Here is a 17,809-nt window from a genome sequence, read left to right on the forward strand (position 1 = left end):
GTATTTTTAAGGTTTAACTTCTAAGTTTAGAGAGACTTTAAGTATTAACAGAAATTTACCTTATTTGTGTATCACTCAGCTATAGATCCTCAAATCATCTCTGAATTGGTGCTGACACTGTCTTTCCTTCTGGAGGGTGGCTACTTTTGTTCCCCATGCTCCCTGTGTGTGTTCTAAAGGAGCGACCACTCCAAGCTCACTCCTGTGATGGACTACAATGTCAATACAAATTAGTAAACTAAACATGGGATTGCAGTCCATAATGGGAATGAGCTTGGTTTGATGGCTACTTTACAACACACACAGGGGCCATTGGGAACAAAAGTAGAAAAACAGAAGCCAGCCATTATGTTTGAGGCCAGAAAACCTTAATATGATATAAAGCTGACCTCAACCTGACCCTGTGTACACTATCGCTTAGATAGTCTGTTGGCAAGATCTTTGGACATGCTTTCCCAGGCCTATATACCTGCTGCAATCATTGCAAGAAGATCCCACTCTCTAAGTTGATTTTTTATTATTATTATGGAGAATGTAACTGGAGCATAAATGCTTTGTCTATGACAGAAGTAATACTAATAATATAGTCAAGAAATACTGCAGTGGATATTTCACGTAGTGAATCTTCCAAAAATGTATAAAGCCAGTGGGAGTATTAGTTCTCCTCTTTTCAATAAAATAAAAACATATGCAGTAGTCAGGCTAGAGAAGGTGTGATTATTGGAGGTGGGTATTTCTCTTTGGACCAGGCTGTAAAGTTTTTGGGTGTTTTAAATATCCACCAGCTATTATGTCATGCTGGGTCTGATCTTCATTTCAATGTACTTGTAGGAATATTTAAATCCCTTCCCGGTCTTCCACACACTTCCACCAGAGGACTCACTGTTGATTTCCCCCAGAAGATAGAGCCCATTCAGGTTTGCATTGTAACAACTCTTATACCACCAGCCGCCTTTGCATGTCTTCGCACAGTTCCCAACATTCGTGTCATGGTCCTGGTCTATCGTGGAAAACATTTCACCATTGTGGTAGGTAAGGGAGTCTCCTGTGACAATTAATTGCAAGGAAAAATTATAAGTGGTTTTACTCTAATCTGTGACATTTTCATGTTGTAGCTGCCATTATCTTAAGATGAAAAAAAGATAGATAGATAGACATAGAAACATGTCATCAGACCACTGCTGCCCTCTCCTTGCCTCTTGCTTCAGTCACTGGTTTAATTCAAGTATGAAATGAAGGACCGCTCCCTTTGCCCAGACGTCCTGATCTGCATACAGTTCTAGGTCAGTAACTCTGAAAGTGTTTATACTAGAGTCTTATTAAGACAGTCAGAAGGCTAAAATTTTCTAAAGGAGGTCAGCAATGACACATATTTTTGACGTGACATAAAGCACAGCTGCTGCATTCTGAAGTGGGCAATAGATGGCGAACACATTGCCATTTTTTTTCCAGTTAAATTTTAATTAAGTATAAAGAAGGACATACATAAGCAGTACAATTCAATCAGCAAACCAAGAGTCAACATAATAATCAAACTATCCAAAAAAAAAACATGGTAAGAACAAGGGGGTATAAAAAAGAGGAAGGGAGCATAGCCATCCAATACACAATGTAGAAAAATACTGAAAATGAGAAGCAGGCATCAACCACATAAAGAAAGAGTCATACAAGCTGGTTAACCTCCCGGTAACGTGAATACGTGGTGTTATTAGTGCCTCAGTAGGTTATGTGTGCAGTAGGAGACAGTAACTCCCAGTAAGGGAAAGGAAAGAAAAGAGACAACACAAAATGGATGGGGAGCACAGAAAGATAAAGGAAGAGAGGACTAGGACTGGAAAGAACAGATACCTACATAGTAAGAGTACAAAGAATTTGGAAAGAAGCCATAGGACAAGGCAGTAGGGGTGAAGGACAGTGGACTCGCCCCTCCAGATGTACACCCACGGGGTGCACCCCCCTCCCCCCCATTTTTTTTTTCTTTCATTGCCCATTTATAGATTTGTTAGGGAAGCACAGCATATAGTTATTCACCATAGGGTTGGTCACTTGGTAAATGTGTCTTTTACCTGCATTTGCTTCTGTGAAGTTTCCCAGTGATAATTTGTATTTCTCCGACTCTCCAAGAACCCCAACGGAGGCATACTTAGCAAAATACCATCGGTTGTCAAAATGAAAATCAATGCGCAGCTCCCAAGTACCTATAAAAAAAAAAAGAAGTTGTTTAGCCCTGGCTGCAGCTATTATAGGAGAACATCTCTCATTCACTTAGGTTTTTCCCTAATGGTTTTTTTCTTTCCCAAAATGTTTATTGGAAACAGTTGAAAACATAGCTTGCTGGAAACATCAATGGGCTGAAGCAACAGCCAATTTATAATCAACCTAATGGATTTATACATTAACCTTCAATAATGAAATTTGTTCAACATGAAATATCAGCTCCGGGGGCATTTACCCATGAAGCTGAGAGAGAAATAGAATGTTGCTGTACAAAAAAAAAAATGGAGGAGGCATTTGGCAGAAAGCAATTGGAAGATAATCCTGTCTTGGATCTCTGTTGTCCAAGGCCAAACAAGGGCAAGTACACAATTTTGAAAAAGGGGATTGCAAAGGTCTCTACAAGCTTAACGTTGAACTCTAAGGAGATATAAAAGACACACATGAATGCAACTAAGTAATGATTAAAACATCATTAAACTTTGATCTGGAATCAGCCTCCTGCAGTCCTTGTACAGCAGGGCTGGAGTGTGAGAGGAAGAAGCAGCACAAGGAGCCAATACATGCATGTGCTGACAAATAAAAAAAACTGATAAAAAGGGAAATCAGAGTGACAGAGATATAAACCCATCACTGTGTGCCTTTTCCTGTCCAGTCACAGGCTGGGTCAGGTCCAGGACAACCTGGGCCTAGAGGAAGTGGGTTTATATGATGCTGACTGTCAGACAAAGGACAGAAAAAAGTAGGGAAAAAATCTCTGGATTGAAGGTGAATGTTGAAGTAAAGCTGATTTACTTATTTTAGAAGGGAAATTTTAGGTGCGCATAATCCTCCCTTCCCCTGCACTTGTCCATGACGACTTCAAGCCAACAGGCAGTGCTGCTTGTAATTGTAGGGCTGGCCTGCCCAGGAAGGGAAGTTATAGGCCAGACCAGATTTATTACATCACTGTACAAGGACATATGAAACAAACTGCAGAAATACATTTATCAATTTTACTAGCACAACTTCCCCATATCATGGCAATCCATGTTGGAATTTTTCACTCCCTGATGGCAAGACAGAGATTGAGGAGGATGGGATACAGGCACTAAGAGTCCAACAGTATTTGAGTACACTCTGGTTCAAAGTTTACTCCCTGCCAGTTCCTAACCAAAGTTTAGTAAACACTGATATAGTATATCGTTTCCAGGACCATGAGTTGTACCTCTACGGTAAAAAATAATACCAGTCTCATTTCAAAATCCACTGGTGGCCCAATTACCTATTGACGTTAGCGCATGAAGATTGTCATTGCCAAACCAGAATTCCCTCAGACGGCTTCCAAACCCAACCTTGTAGGAATTCCAGTTGCGGTAAAAATCCACTGAGCCATCCCTTCTTCTCTGAAAAACCTGAGCAAGAAAAGTCATTCTTAGTTATTTTCCTTGTCAAGACTAAAAAGCCACCACACACACACTATTTTGTAAACCAATCTTTTTTAACTTGGGTTCCGTCAAAGCTTAGGGTTTCATTGAACGGTGAGCAGTGTTGAACTGCATTTCATCCTGACATTCCTACATAGCCCCGGTACCATGCCTCTTGGCTGTAAATGTAAGGAGGCATTTCTCTACTAACCACCAATATAAAAGGTCACTACAATAATCAAAAATGTAAAAGAGGCATTTCTCAACTGACTACCAACGTAACAGAGCCATTCTGTACTGACCGCAATATGACATGCTAAATACGCAACATTCCTTATCTTTTTTTTTAGATCTACAACTTATCACACTAATGTACAGTGAGCTGTAAATAGAATCATTTTGAGGAGGGATTTCCTTGACCTGAAAATAATTTGAAGGCTTTCACCAAGGTAAAAAGGCTGTTATACATTCTTGTTAAGGGAATGCTCTAATTCTACTCCATTCTCCTTGTATAAACTTCAAAAATGATTTAAACAAAAAATCTAGTTCAACTAAGAACAGGATATTGTTTGTTTTTCTTACTGTGAGTGAGGAGCTGCTAAAATCGCTTATTATAACCAACATTTACCTTGCTTGCTTGGAATGAGAGGGCAGCAAGTATGCAAAATCTATAACTGCAATGACTGGCAGAACCACCCTCATAGCAACCCATGAGGCCGGCTGTCAGCTGTCATTTGAGCTCTGCAGGAACGCAGAGTAGACTTGTGCGCCGTCAGAAAATTTGTTTCGGAATATCCGTTATTTCGTAATTTGTGTCCGAAACTCAATTCAGATTCGTAAGAAATACGAATTTTCATTCGTTTTGTCATATTTTCGTAACTTTAAGAACATTCATTATGATGAAGTTAAAAAGCAAAAATACCTTTGTTAATATTGGAGTCGATGGTAGTTTTTTTTTTTAAATCCGAAATATGAAATTCCGTTAACTGGAATATATTAACAAAGGTATTTTTGCTTTTTAACTTGATCATAATGAATGTTCGTAACGGAACGAAAATACGTTAACGGAATTTCGTATTTCCTGCCTGTGTATTGTAATGCAACCCTCAGCAGCAGAAGAGAAAACTTCTGATTGGTCAACCAAATGAAATACGAAATTCCGTTAACGGATTTCGGATCCGAATTTCGCATTTCGTCTAAAAAAAAAAATAGGGCTGGTAATGATTAAAATTTTCCTGTTCGATTAATCGAATTTTTTTTAAATCGATTAATCGATTAATTTCGATTAATTATAACGCACATACAGATCCAACTACATTGGCCTATACACATACAGCACAGCAATGAAGTAATAAAATGAACTAGGATCACACTAATCCAGCACGTTATTAATCTCAAGAGAGCAGAAAACCACTCTCCCGGGCGGCCAGTAGAGTTAGGCTGTGTACTCACTGTGTATTCCATCGGGTAACGAAGGAAAGGGGGAGGAGTCCAGTGACGTCACGGACATCGACGGAAGACCCGGAAGCCGGCGGAGAGGTGAGTATGGCTTTGATCGATCAAAATAATTTTGATCGATCAAAAAAATTAACGATTAATCGAAGGATTAATCGTTAATTTCCGCAGCCCTAAAAAAAAATCTTGTCATGTTGTTCAACCTCATTGCATCCCTGGTGAGACTTGCATGCATCACTGCAGAGACCTGCACGCATGACTGCTGAGACCTGCACGCAGCCCTGCTGAGACCCAAACGCAGCCCTGGGGGAGGGGAGTGCATTAAGGACCCTGGCCTTAGGGCAGCAAAGTGAGTAAATCTGGCCATGTATGGGTTACTGCACATCACTGCCCAATTCTCTGTGCGGTATCGCAGCATCCTGCCTTGATAGAAATGGTGGTTGGAGGGCACCTAAACTAAAGAATTTGTAATACTTACAAGCCAGCCACCACCGTCAGTGTGCATGTCACACAGCACCTTCAGCTGGGTGTTGTCATCCAGGTATATGGTGTACCAGTCACTCAAGACCTGTCCTTGATATAGCAGCTCTTTACAGTCTTTTGCTAGAAAATAGTTTATAATGATTATATATGTGCTTATGATTAAAGTGACATTATATCATTTAAACTAGACTTGAGCTCAATCACTATAAAGCTGGCCATCCATTAGTAGATTTCTGAACGAACGTTTGTAAGTGTAGTGCTACCCCCTAACTAGCCGCTGGAATAATCGGGTCTTCCATAACCTGTCTAGAGGATTTTAGCAACCTAAAGCCCCATTAGCATTAACTGCCCTGTACTTGTTACTGATAGAGCTGCAATCCAGGACAGAGGTATAATGCTGAAGAACTTTTATTAGAACACATGAATTGGGAGAGAGGGTTTAGGGCTTAGGACATCCAAGGCAAAGATAGACAGAACAGAATTCCAGAATCACCAGTCCCTTTCAGTATTCTGCAGTGGAGAATCAATAAGAACACACGCTGATACTGGGTATTTGAGCAACAGCTGAAGAGGGCTAGGCATTAGATCTTCAGTAGCAGCGAATAGTTTTTCTACTTTTTTTCACATTCATTTTACTTATTTTATTTTCTATTCTGCTCACTACCTCGGAGGTACCGAGCAGAATATCCGCTCGAATGCCGCTCGAGAATAGGGGCGAAAGGCAGCGAGTGAGCTGCCAGCGCTTCGGCTCAGCCGATCCATTCGTTTTTTCATCACTACAGTCGAAATTGATCGTCCATTTGACTCAATCAACTATTTGAAAGTCGAAAGTTCTTTTGAAAATCTAAGCAGTGTATGGCCAGCTTAAATTTTAACCTTTTAATGTAATTTAAAAAGTATACTTTTTTTTTATAAATATGTGTATGAACAATGTTTATATGCCCTGTTATTTAGCTTTGCTTACTTTGTCTGAGTCTAAATTGTCAGATTCAGGGTCACGAGTCAAAGGTTACCTGAAGACTGTCCTGTAAACTGCCTCACTCCCAGCTTCGGAGTGCACATAACAGTATAACTCCACTTTTCCATAGCTCAGGACTGGCCAACTGTACTCGGCTGAGACATTTCACTGGTCAAATCATTGTTTTGTGCTGGTAAATAAGGCCAAGCAGTATTTCCAAACATTTTTTTTTTATGCATACAGTATATATCACTTACCAATGAGGCTGTCGGTTCTTCCCATATCTCCCTTTTCTCCTTTAGGAAAGAGATACATTTATGGCAGTCATTACATACATATACAGTATAAGTATGCCTCATTCTTCCTAAAATGCTAAAATATATCACATTAAAGTAATTTCTGATACATTGATATATTGGGGCTGGTTTACGAAGCCCAACACGCACACGCGCAGGCTGCGTGCGCGTTTTAACAATCAGCAAATGTGTGCTTGTTCATGTAAAAAAAACATCAGCTTAGCACAATTATAGAAGACAGGGAACTCTGAGCCCAAAGTATACCTACGGGAAAAATAAAAAATATGCAGTACATCTTGGCACTTCATGCACATTTCCCTTATTTTATACCGCTAAAGACAGAAAAATACCTGTTGATCTGCCAAAAATGTGCTCAGCTCCTAAGTCAACACCTAGCATTTTTGTACACTGAGTGGTGTCAGCTCTACATATTCATCTTTTGCTAAACTACTTCCACTTTCCCACTCTCCAGTACATATACACAAATCATTCTGTAGCCCCAAGATAAGAACTAGGAGGGCTTATTACTCTGCTTGAGATAACACAGGAGGTGTGCACAAGACACAGGGCAGCGTTGGATTTCTGACATGATCAAAGGTGTTTTGTGTACTTTTTGAACAGATATAGCAAAATGCTCTCAATGTTTTTTTTAGACCAAAAGGTAGTAAATAAGAGAAGTTAATTTTTAGGGTTTACATACACTTTAATACTGGGGTAAATAATTTTTGGCAGTGTGCATGTCTTTCCTAACAATACACTAAAATCCACTCAGACATACTGTATGCACATTAAATTTGCTTCAAGGAGAACTATGAGGTGAGTGATTTTCACTCAACCTCATAGTTCGAACCGACGTGTGACAACAAAACTGTCACACGTCTGCTCAATAGATCGGGAAGTGAGCGAACACATACCGTCGCTCGCTCACTTCTTGATCATGTCCCTGCAGAGAGCAGTCACTGTCACTCACGGCTCCCTGCAGGGATTCCCCCTTCCCCGCTCCCATCCCCCAGCGCTGACTGGCGGAACGGACAGGGGAGGGGGCGGGTACAGCTGGCTCTGCCTCTAGATAGGCAGAGCCAGCTGTCAATCACGCAGCTGGGTGGATCTCGACAGTAATGTTGGGATCCGTCCCGGCTGTGGCGGTCTCAGTATACCGCGAGCTGTAGCTCGCGGTATACTGAGCTTTGGGTCATGGGAGGACGCTAGTTTGTGTCCTCCCCTGACCCTTAGGAGAACTATGGGGAAAAACACTTACCCCATGGTTCTCCTTTAAATGTCTTTAGGTATGCTTTGTTTAATGAGATATCTATCCTTGTCTCCTTTCTCTCCTTGTCCTCCTTTGTCACCAGGTACACCTTCAATAGTAGATAAACATTAAACAGATTTGCAGGAAATGTTTTAGTTCCAGTATTTAAAGTATATTAATTATACTTAAAATTTTTATTAAATTGTTTTAATTAAATTTGATTAAAATGTATTTTTTTACTTCACAAACATACATGTAACAAACATCATATTCATATATTTTTAAAGAAAACCACATTTCCAGAATACAAATGTTTATGTATGTGTCTCTAGTAAAAAATGATTTCTATAAACTGCAATTTTGTATCCACCCTTATCAACCATTCCAGGAGTCGGAGTAAAGATTTCTTCTTCCAGTCTTTGGGGCTTTTGGTTGAATTAAGTCAAAATTATATATGGAAATGAACTTCAGATTTGTCACTAACCTTTCTGACCCTGGGGTCCAGATTTTCCTACGGCTCCTTGTGGTCCTAAGATAAACAAAAAATGGTTAGACTGCAATTTGATATATTGTTTGAACAGGTGGGCTGTAGAAATAATAAAATTGCACTAAATAAAGCCTAAATCCTGAATGTTCGACTTTCAATAAACTGGTGCAGTCATGGAAGCAGCATATACCCTCAGGCGCTGGCAGAACCCATAGCCACCCTACTCTGTAAATTGCAAAATTACTATGCAGACCAGAAAAATCATGTGAAATCTCACAATTTGTTTCTAACCACATTTTCTCCCAACAAGTCATGACATTTTGTTGCTTACTCGTCAAAAAAAGCATAAAGCACTATTGCCAGTTGCAGCAAAAAACAAACGACAGATAGCAATAAAATACACACATGAATAGTAATTAAATTCAAGTTGCCTGTTCATGCACATGTATGTCCTGGTGTTATTAATAAAATGCTATATTTGTATATAGTACATAAAGCATTTCCTGTCTTGAATATGAATGATATAATATAAATATTCTATTTACCAATCTGACCTGGAGCACCCGGTTCTCCCTTCTGTCCTGGAGTTCCAGGAAGCCCAGGACATCCTCTGATAATGGTCAGCTTGTCCGAGTCCCCAACTCCGATTACTTTTACCTCTAGGACAAATAAAAAGGAAGCACTTTTATTTTATATGTATGTAATCTCTATAGTGGCTTTTCTATTTCTGTTTATCAGATAAAATAAAAGTGATTGATTGACTACATCACTCTGATCAAGGAAGATCTGGCTATAATTTCTTATATCTCTGTTATGGCTTTGAAATCATTAATACTCTACCACCTTAAATCCCAGCGAGATGATACACTTATACTGGCCACATAAATAATTATAAATGATTTATCAATCATATATTTGATAGCTTAATGATTGCTCAAAAACTATTGCATGACACAACAAAGAAAATTAATGATTCAGCTGAATTTTCCACTCGGGTCTGCCACCTTTTTAGATGAAAATGGCTGCTTATCAATCAACCTATTGAAAATGTTCTTACCCGTGCTTGAGCATCAAACACTTTATTCTCAGGGACTCTATTTCTGTGTTCCCAGGTCAGCACACCTGCTGTGGCCACTATGAGGAGTTCCCACTTTACAAATGGATATTTTAGTTATACAATATCATGGAGAATGTAACAGGGGAAGCTAGAATACACAAAAGTGGGTGGAAATATAAAAAATTCCTAGATTGGCAGGAAGAAAATCAGGGATTTTAGCAGGGAGATCTCACTGTTGGTGTGTCCAAATCATATACGAAGCCATGGTTTGATTCTGCACATCTAACTTCATCAATAACTAAAATATCACTTTTGGGTTTAGTGACTCTTTAAGAAATAGCATTTAAGAATTAGCACTGGTTAATGAATAGTTATTATAGTAATTATTTTATCAAAACTTTACAAGTTACTTACCTGGACATGTGTCTGTAGAAGCACACAGTGTTACAAGTCCAAGCAGGGCCAAGCATGGAATCAACATTGTTCTAGTAAAATAATAATTAAAAGACATGAATTGGGGACTTTTTGTTGTACTTGCTCTTCTGTGAAAAACAAGTGTGTCCCAGTAAGGTTCTGTAGTTTCCTGTAACAAAGTAGCAGATGTTTTTGGTGGTTTGTCTCTCTATATCCCATACCCTTTGTGAGTTTTGTGAGTCATTTAGGTGTTAGGCAATCTGGCATTGCTTAAGTGATTCCAAAAATAACTATATGTAAGTCTATGTCACAACACAAAAAGTGTCAAATACAACCAGAAAAATAAGATGTAGCATTACCCTGCCCCAAGCTGGCAACTATCAAAGAGCCTGTGGCAAAGGGCATTGGGCTTGTTTCGACGGGCAAATGCAGCATGCTGTTGAAATCAGTTAAGGAAGCCTATGAGATCATTCAGAATTCAATAACTGGTGAATTTGATCTTCAGTTGACCTGCATGTCCATAGACCTGTATGGCGAGAGAAGCAGTTCTGATGAGAACAAAAGCCCTTCCACACAGGCCCAGACAGAGATGGAAGTGCAAAGATGAGCGCCGAGGGACATAAGCAATACAGAGACATTATTTTAAAAACATGTTTCAGGTTTATAAAGAGTGGGTGTAAAGATCCTGCGAATTGCTTGTGATTTGTTTGGCCTTTTAACTTTAAACTGTGTCTAATGCCCAAAATGTCAAGTTCTGGATAAAGTAGGGAAGAATTAGAACCACTGTCACTGTCTATGTCCCAACTTTGCAGTCCTGGTGACCACTGTTATCAGGACATTACGTGATGAGAAGACCAAAATCTTTCAATAGGGACACCTGTGAAAACTGTGTAAGAAGGGATTTCTCTTATTTTGGATAGATTTTCTCTCAGCTCCTGTTGTGTCTCCAGTACAGAAATTAAAGGGAAACCCAAAAGGACGCTTGCAACAAAAATAAAAAGAGAGTTTTAGCTATTTTTTCTCTATCCAAAACTAAAAAAAGTTTTGATATTAGGATTCCATCATTTTTCTTACCTAATTTGTACTTATACTAATTCCTTATCAGTACAAATCTAGGTTGAACAGGTTGTGTTAGTGTGCCAATGAACACAATGCACAATAACACTGCATACATTTACCTTGGAGTTCTTTCATAGCTCAGGGGACTTCAATGGATTCCCTTGATTTCAGTGGAAGAAGCTGTCTGGATGGCTACTACACAGGGTGAAATGTAAAAAGACCACTATGCTACAGACAGACAGGATGCATAAGATGATTAAAGACAGATGGATGAATTTCATAGATCCCAGAGAGAATCAATTATTTTATTGTTCTAAATGTTCTAACCATTTTCTGTTCTATCCGAAAAAAGAAACAAGGAAATGTTTTGGAGTGTTACTTCAGAATCATCACTTTATGACAGCTATTGGCCAATGCTTTTTGTTTTGGTTCAGAAGTTTCAGTGGCTTTCCTGCCTTTGTTCTTTGCGTCTGTCCAACCAGGAAGCAGATTTTAGATAGATAAAAGCATTTTTACCTTAAATCACTCATTTATAAAAACTGAAGAAAAGGAGGCAGTGGGCTTCAGATTTTTTTTTACTAATTAAATAAAACCTCATATATCTTCTAGTCTTCTGTGTCAGCCCTCCTCCCCCACACACACACTTCCTTCTTTAATGCCTTTATTAAATTAATCCACGCTGAATCAGTTCACAGTTTTCTTTATTGGAAGCACAAATGAAAATTAAATTATATATTTTGAAACATTAATAATAATAATAATATTAGATACAGTTCCACATCTGAATAAAACTTTCTTATAATCACCTTTATAAACCAGGTCAATCACTGCATGGAATTATTTCTGTTGTTAACTAGTAATGTTATTTATTGTAGAGCTTCCCTTTTTTTTATAAGACGTGTGAATAATATCTTAAAGTTTTCATAATGCATTGTACCTTGTATAAGAAAGTGTAAGGTGATTATAGCAAACAAACACATTTCAATGTTGCAATGCAGTAAAAAACAAAGAATGTGGTAAGTTTGGATAACAAAGGAAGTTTGTCTTTCAGACATGTTAATACCACTTTGAGGAAGTTCTAGGCATTCCTGAAACTATATGGAAGGTTAAATAAATGTTACTACATATTGGTATATAAGCCTGCAAATGCTACAGTATTGAGCTATATTTAAGGGCAGTCCATGCTCAACATATTACTAAAGAGTATCTAAAGCCAAAACTGTTTTTTATAGGGTAGAGAGGGTAAACCCCTTGTCTGTGTCCTGTGGGGGAAGATTTCCCTTTACTTCCTGTTCCTCTCCTAAACAGCTGTCCCCATTGAAAAATGTCACCTCCTGTTTCCATGACAACTGCACATTTTTGGATTCCCCATCATTTTTTGACCCATTGACAAGGATTAATCTCCCCTGTGGGGCACAGTTCTTCCCCACCCTACCCAATACTAGTAAACTGACTTTAGATATACTTGAAACCACCTTAGAGATACTTATTATCTCTTGGGTGATCTAGAGATGAGATCTGGTTTTTACCTATTTTATGTTTTTTATGTTTGGAGAATGCAAAAAGTGGACTTGAAAGCAGTCCTATGTGACAGAAGTGAGGCTCCAAAAGCTAAGAGAAGAGCCAAGAAGTAGGACTTGCAGATCTTGTGACTGGAGTGTATCAGAATCTAGACCATGACTCAGCTTGCCAGGCAATATTTATAACTGAGATTGACATGACTTTTTGGTGGACTGATGCAGAGTGCAGAAAGTGTCATCAGGAACCAGCTTTGGTGTAGTTTCTCTACACCTGCTATCATTTCATCCTGGGTCTTATTTTTATTTCCACTTACTTGTAGTAGTAATTCCATCACCTCCTTGTCTTCCACACAATTCCGTTGGTGGGCTCAGTGTGGCACTCCCCAATCAGATACATTACATTTAGGTTTGAATGGCGGCATTTTTTGTACCACCAGCCTCCTTTGTGTACCTCCACACCATGAGGGTTGTTCTTTTCTCTCCCATAACCCTAAAAAAACACTGATCGGGACCGTTCCAAATCGCTGCTGTTCACGGATGAGAAAAGCCGGCATCTGCTTTCAACAGATAGCCGGGACCTCCACGAAAATGCAGGGGAGAAGTGCCTGAAAGTGTTCGGTCAGCTGTCAGAGGAACCCGAGGGAATCGGAACGGGGAGAGTAGAGGTCCTTCCCTTTTGAGTGATTATATATATATATATATATATTGTAACAAGGACACTCCACTGTAGACCGGAGGTGCAAGTCAGATGCAGTTTATTTGCTTTCAAAACGGTAGATAACATGAAATCCAACATAAATAGCTCGCTGTAGCATATAACAGATAAGGGCTCACCGACATCTGTCTCTCTTGCAGCACTGCTGCTCCGGCCTCAATCTTTAGGGCCACTGTCTGGTTCCTCCAGACAACGGCAATAACATGCCAATCCTCTCAATATGGTTCGCAAACCCCGCAGCTCCCTGCTGCACTGGCCTCCACTGACTCCAGGGTGGAGCTCTCCTGACTCACAGGTGGGGCCCTGAACACATCCCAGCACACTCTTCATGAGGGATGTACACAGGTGCACAATCAGGTGCTGGTCACCACCAAAGCATGGACCCAGGAATGGAGATTTCTTCCCACCCAGAGCTCTAAGAAATCTCCTGGCTCCAGGATCCCAACCTTGATCCAGAAAACCCAGAAAGAACTGAAAAGGCAGTTCTCTCCTGGTACACGTACTGTCTTCCTGGAGCCACTCAGCCCCTCTGGCTGAGAACCCTGGGTGACTTTGAGGCCACCTAACACCGTGGTATTGCCTCACAATGCCACAATATATATATGCTCACCAACTCTGGTGAGTACCGATTGCCTGGGGGGACAGCTGATTGGAAGATAGGACTTAGGAGAGCAGTGTATTTTTGTATCTGGTATTTGCTTTCTGTCTGCGGGGAAGACCGGACTTAAAAGAACTATTTACACATATTTTTTCGTTTGTTTCGTTTGCTTATTCGTCAATTTTTGATTTATTTATTATTGGGTCACTATATTCTGCATTTTGTGAGGAAACATTCGCATTTATTTCTAAATATCTTGCACCGGAACATTTTTACCCTTTTTGTCTAATTATCTCATGACTCACAAAATCAAACCCTATAAATTATCTCATTAGTGGGTGAATTTGTGAGTCATGAGATAATTAGACAAAAAGGGAAAGAACTATTTACACACATTTTTTCGTTTATTTCGTTTGCTTATTCGTCAATTTTTGATTTATTTATTATTGGGTCACTATATTCTGCATTTTGTGAGGAAACATTCGCATTTATTTCTAAATATCTTGCACCGGAACATTTTTACCCTTTTTGTCTAATTATCTCATGACTCACAAATTCACCCACTAATGAGAATTTATAGGGTTTGATTTTTATATTTTGTCAATGTGTGGCATTCTCACTTTTATTTTTTAATTAATAAGACATCTTAATGTTTTGAAGTTTTTCAAACGATTTTATTGTTGAAAAATACTTTTTTGTAGCACACCGTATCCACTTAGGAGCCTTCGCTCAGAGTATGTATTAACACAAACCAGTTTTTACACAATTTGTATCGCTTTAAACATTAGGTAAGTTATGGTATTTCTCACTGGGTATAACCCATTTATTTATACATTTGCAACTGTGACTTAATTTTGTTACTGCTCGAGTGAATAATGGAGGAGGACCTGTCAGGGTTTGCAGTATTAGTAAAACAATGCGACCGTAGGCACCGTTACATTCTTCAAGACAGAAAGGCTGAATTCCATGCATGGCCACGCACAACCACTAATGCTATCAGAGTTTCATCTAAGCAACTGCTGCCAGATCCAGCAAGTATTTCACATTGCTTCTGGTAGTAGTCTTAGTTTCATGGCACATGATTCTGTGCTGCACAACCTAAACAGGGCAGAGCATGAAATCAGGGAACATAAAGAGATTTTCAAGCTTAGAGTCCAGAACATAAAGATACTGGTAACCGTGACAGGAAACTGATTGCACAAGATAAATGTTTGAATATAAATTCAGAGCCACTCAGAAGGCACGTTATGTCACAGTGGAAGTCTTCATTTAACCACCTTGCATTAGTGCAATTCAGCATGGGTTTTAAGGGCCCTATTTAAATTGGCTTGAAGTTATATCCCCTGTGAGGGGTTTATCAATATGTGTGTCTATAGGGGGAAGATTTCATGTCCACATGACATAACATGACCTATCAAAGAGGAATCTTATCTTTGACAGTTGTCACTGGAGAAGATGTCCAAACTGAAAGATGTCCCCTCACTTCCTGCTGTTATGACATCTATCACTGGGACAAGAATTGAGGGGAATTCTCCCCAACAGGAACACCAATAAAAACACGACAGTGGTTCTAATCCTTCCCTACTCTATCTAAACCTAGATAAAAGAGTTCTGGTTGAGGTTTTACTTAAAATGGCAAAATGCAGATCAAAGCATCAAGTATGTAATATGCAGGATTTTTTATATAGGTGGAATAACAGCTAAAAACATAGACTTCTTCGTGGCCAAGTAATAAGTGTTCAGTTTAAAGTTGCTTGAATAGCTTTATAACATAACCCAAGTATAGATTTTGAAACGCAACACCCTTATTGTGTGAAAACTACTGCTGCTGCTGCTGCTGCTACTACTACTACTACTACTACTACTACTACTCATATTTTGCAATCTTTTTCATACATCACGACTGCTGCATGTTCAGTGATCAGCGGTAGGTGGCGATCTTCTACACATTTTTTTTTTCCTATTGACCAAATTTATGAAGCTATGAAATACAGTCTGTAGGGTCTATCTTAATTTTATTACTGTGATGGACCCCCGTACTCAGGAGGAGTATGTCCGCCGCTGTCTTCTTCCTTGCTGAGGAGATATTGGAACCCGCTGATCTTTAGCTCCCAGTTTCCCCAGTCACTAGCCAAGGCTTGAGTGTAGGTGAAACAAACTCTGGTTTATTGAGAAACTGCACAAACTTTTATACAGAAAGTGATCAGATCAGAATATAATCCCATCACATCCCCCTTCCCCTCCCCAGAAATCCTGTCTTCACAACACCACAGGTGTCCACCTGCTAAATAGCTCCAGACAGCCATAGCAGAGCCTGGCCAGAATGTCATTGTTCTAAGCTCCCTCAGAGAACAATGGGAGATAACGAGGGATGGTGCTGATAGTCTTTTCATAACCAGGTCACACAGCATAACACACTCAAACATAACCCAACACCAATACACATTTAACTTATAAACTCATCACCATGTCGTCACAATTACCCCTGCATTTGTTTACCTGTATTTCCCCCTGTGAATCTCCCAAGCATTAATTTGTATTTCTCTGACTTCTCTGAGTCGTGCTTTGCATAATATTTGGTGTTTTCAAAATCCTGAAAATCAATGTGCAGCTTTCAGTTACCTGAAAAAAAAAGTCTTAAAATGTAATTGGTGCAGCCATTGTAGGCATTCTCAATTTCAAATTGGCAGTATGGAGGGATAAAACACAAAGCTGATCTTTGCAATGGCTGATATGCTTAAACAGACCTAGACAGCAGGAGGGATCAGCTTGCACAGTGCCACTGAATGGCCCAGATGGTCAGCATGGTTTGCAAACTGAGCCTCATGGGTGCACCCTTTACTAAATGGTTATCCCTAAAAGAAAGATTTGATGCAAATCATGTTTAACAAAGTAAACAAAAGAAAATATTTATTAAGATGAAAGTTAGGAAAATGGTAAAATATAAAGGGATGAACACTTTGTACTTTTCATGAAAATAAGCCTGTCATAAGTAAAACGGGCTGTTTTTGCTGGCCTAATGAAAAAGCAGGCATTATTGCTAACCTTGTTCTGAAGATGCTATATGTCTAGTTCTCTCTGGTTTCACACTTGGAAAATCAAATATCAATATTACATTGATATATTTATTCGGTGAAGGATGTCACATAATGTCATAGCACCTTATGACATTATGTGACATCCTTCACCGAATAAATATATCAATGTAATATTAATATTTGATTTTCCAAGTGTGTGCCGGTGAAATACTTGAATTTACTGCTGGTGTTTGCACGGTGCCTTTCGTGCGGTCACCTTGAGCGCCACAAATGCCTTTTTGAATTGCACGACCGTAGGAGTGGGAATGGTACTTGGAACATATTAACATCAGTTAACTACTGTTGGAGAGACACCAAGAGAATAACACACGGGTCCCGCGCTTTATATCCACACTTCCAAAAATCCATATTAGAAGGTACCAGGCTTCCAGTGTTTGTAGCAGCAGTCCCCATGTTTCTATGTCAGCGGGTTTGAACCACTGTGACTTCTCTACACAATTAGGGGGAACATCTTATTTCTTGTTACCTTCTGACGTTATCGCATGAAGATTGTCATTTCCCAACCAGAATTCACTCGGGTGACTTCCAAATCCCAACTTGTAGGAATTCCAGTCACGGTAGAAATCTACAGATCCATCCAAGCGTCTCTGAAAAACCTGAATTGGAAACATTATAAGCTGCTTCCCTGCCATATACAATATGTTTCAGGTTCTCTTTAAAGGTATTTTGTTTTGATATTTTTTCGATACTTATCCTATGATAACCTTCTTAAAGCCAGAAAGTGGGCTTAAATATGATATTGTATCATAAATATGTAACAGTTGTAAACACTATATATAATATGATGTTCTCAGAACTGC

General features: G+C 39.2%; 1 protein-coding gene and 1 pseudogene across 1 annotated transcript; both read right to left on the reverse strand.

Moving 5' to 3' along the window:
• Window positions 1-788: 788 nt before the first annotated feature.
• LOC108789357 (ficolin-2-like) lies at window positions 789-10,086 on the reverse strand. The gene is made up of 8 exons (XM_018559338.1): window positions 10,020-10,086; window positions 9,094-9,207; window positions 8,546-8,590; window positions 6,774-6,812; window positions 5,554-5,678; window positions 3,479-3,608; window positions 2,067-2,198; window positions 789-1,045 (listed from the first exon to the last, which is right to left on the reverse strand). The coding sequence occupies exons 1-8, from the start codon at window positions 10,084-10,086 to the stop codon at window positions 789-791; spliced, it is 909 nt and encodes a 302-aa protein (XP_018414840.1).
• A 2,780-nt stretch (window positions 10,087-12,866) lies between these two features.
• Window positions 12,867-17,605, reverse strand: LOC108789358 (annotated as a pseudogene).
• Between the last annotated feature and the right edge of the window lie 204 nt (window positions 17,606-17,809).

The sequence above is a fragment of the Nanorana parkeri genome, unplaced genomic scaffold (genome assembly GCF_000935625.1).
Source record: "Nanorana parkeri isolate BGI_ZX_2015 unplaced genomic scaffold, ASM93562v1 scaffold389, whole genome shotgun sequence".
Classification (NCBI taxonomy): Eukaryota; Metazoa; Chordata; class Amphibia; order Anura; family Dicroglossidae; genus Nanorana; species Nanorana parkeri.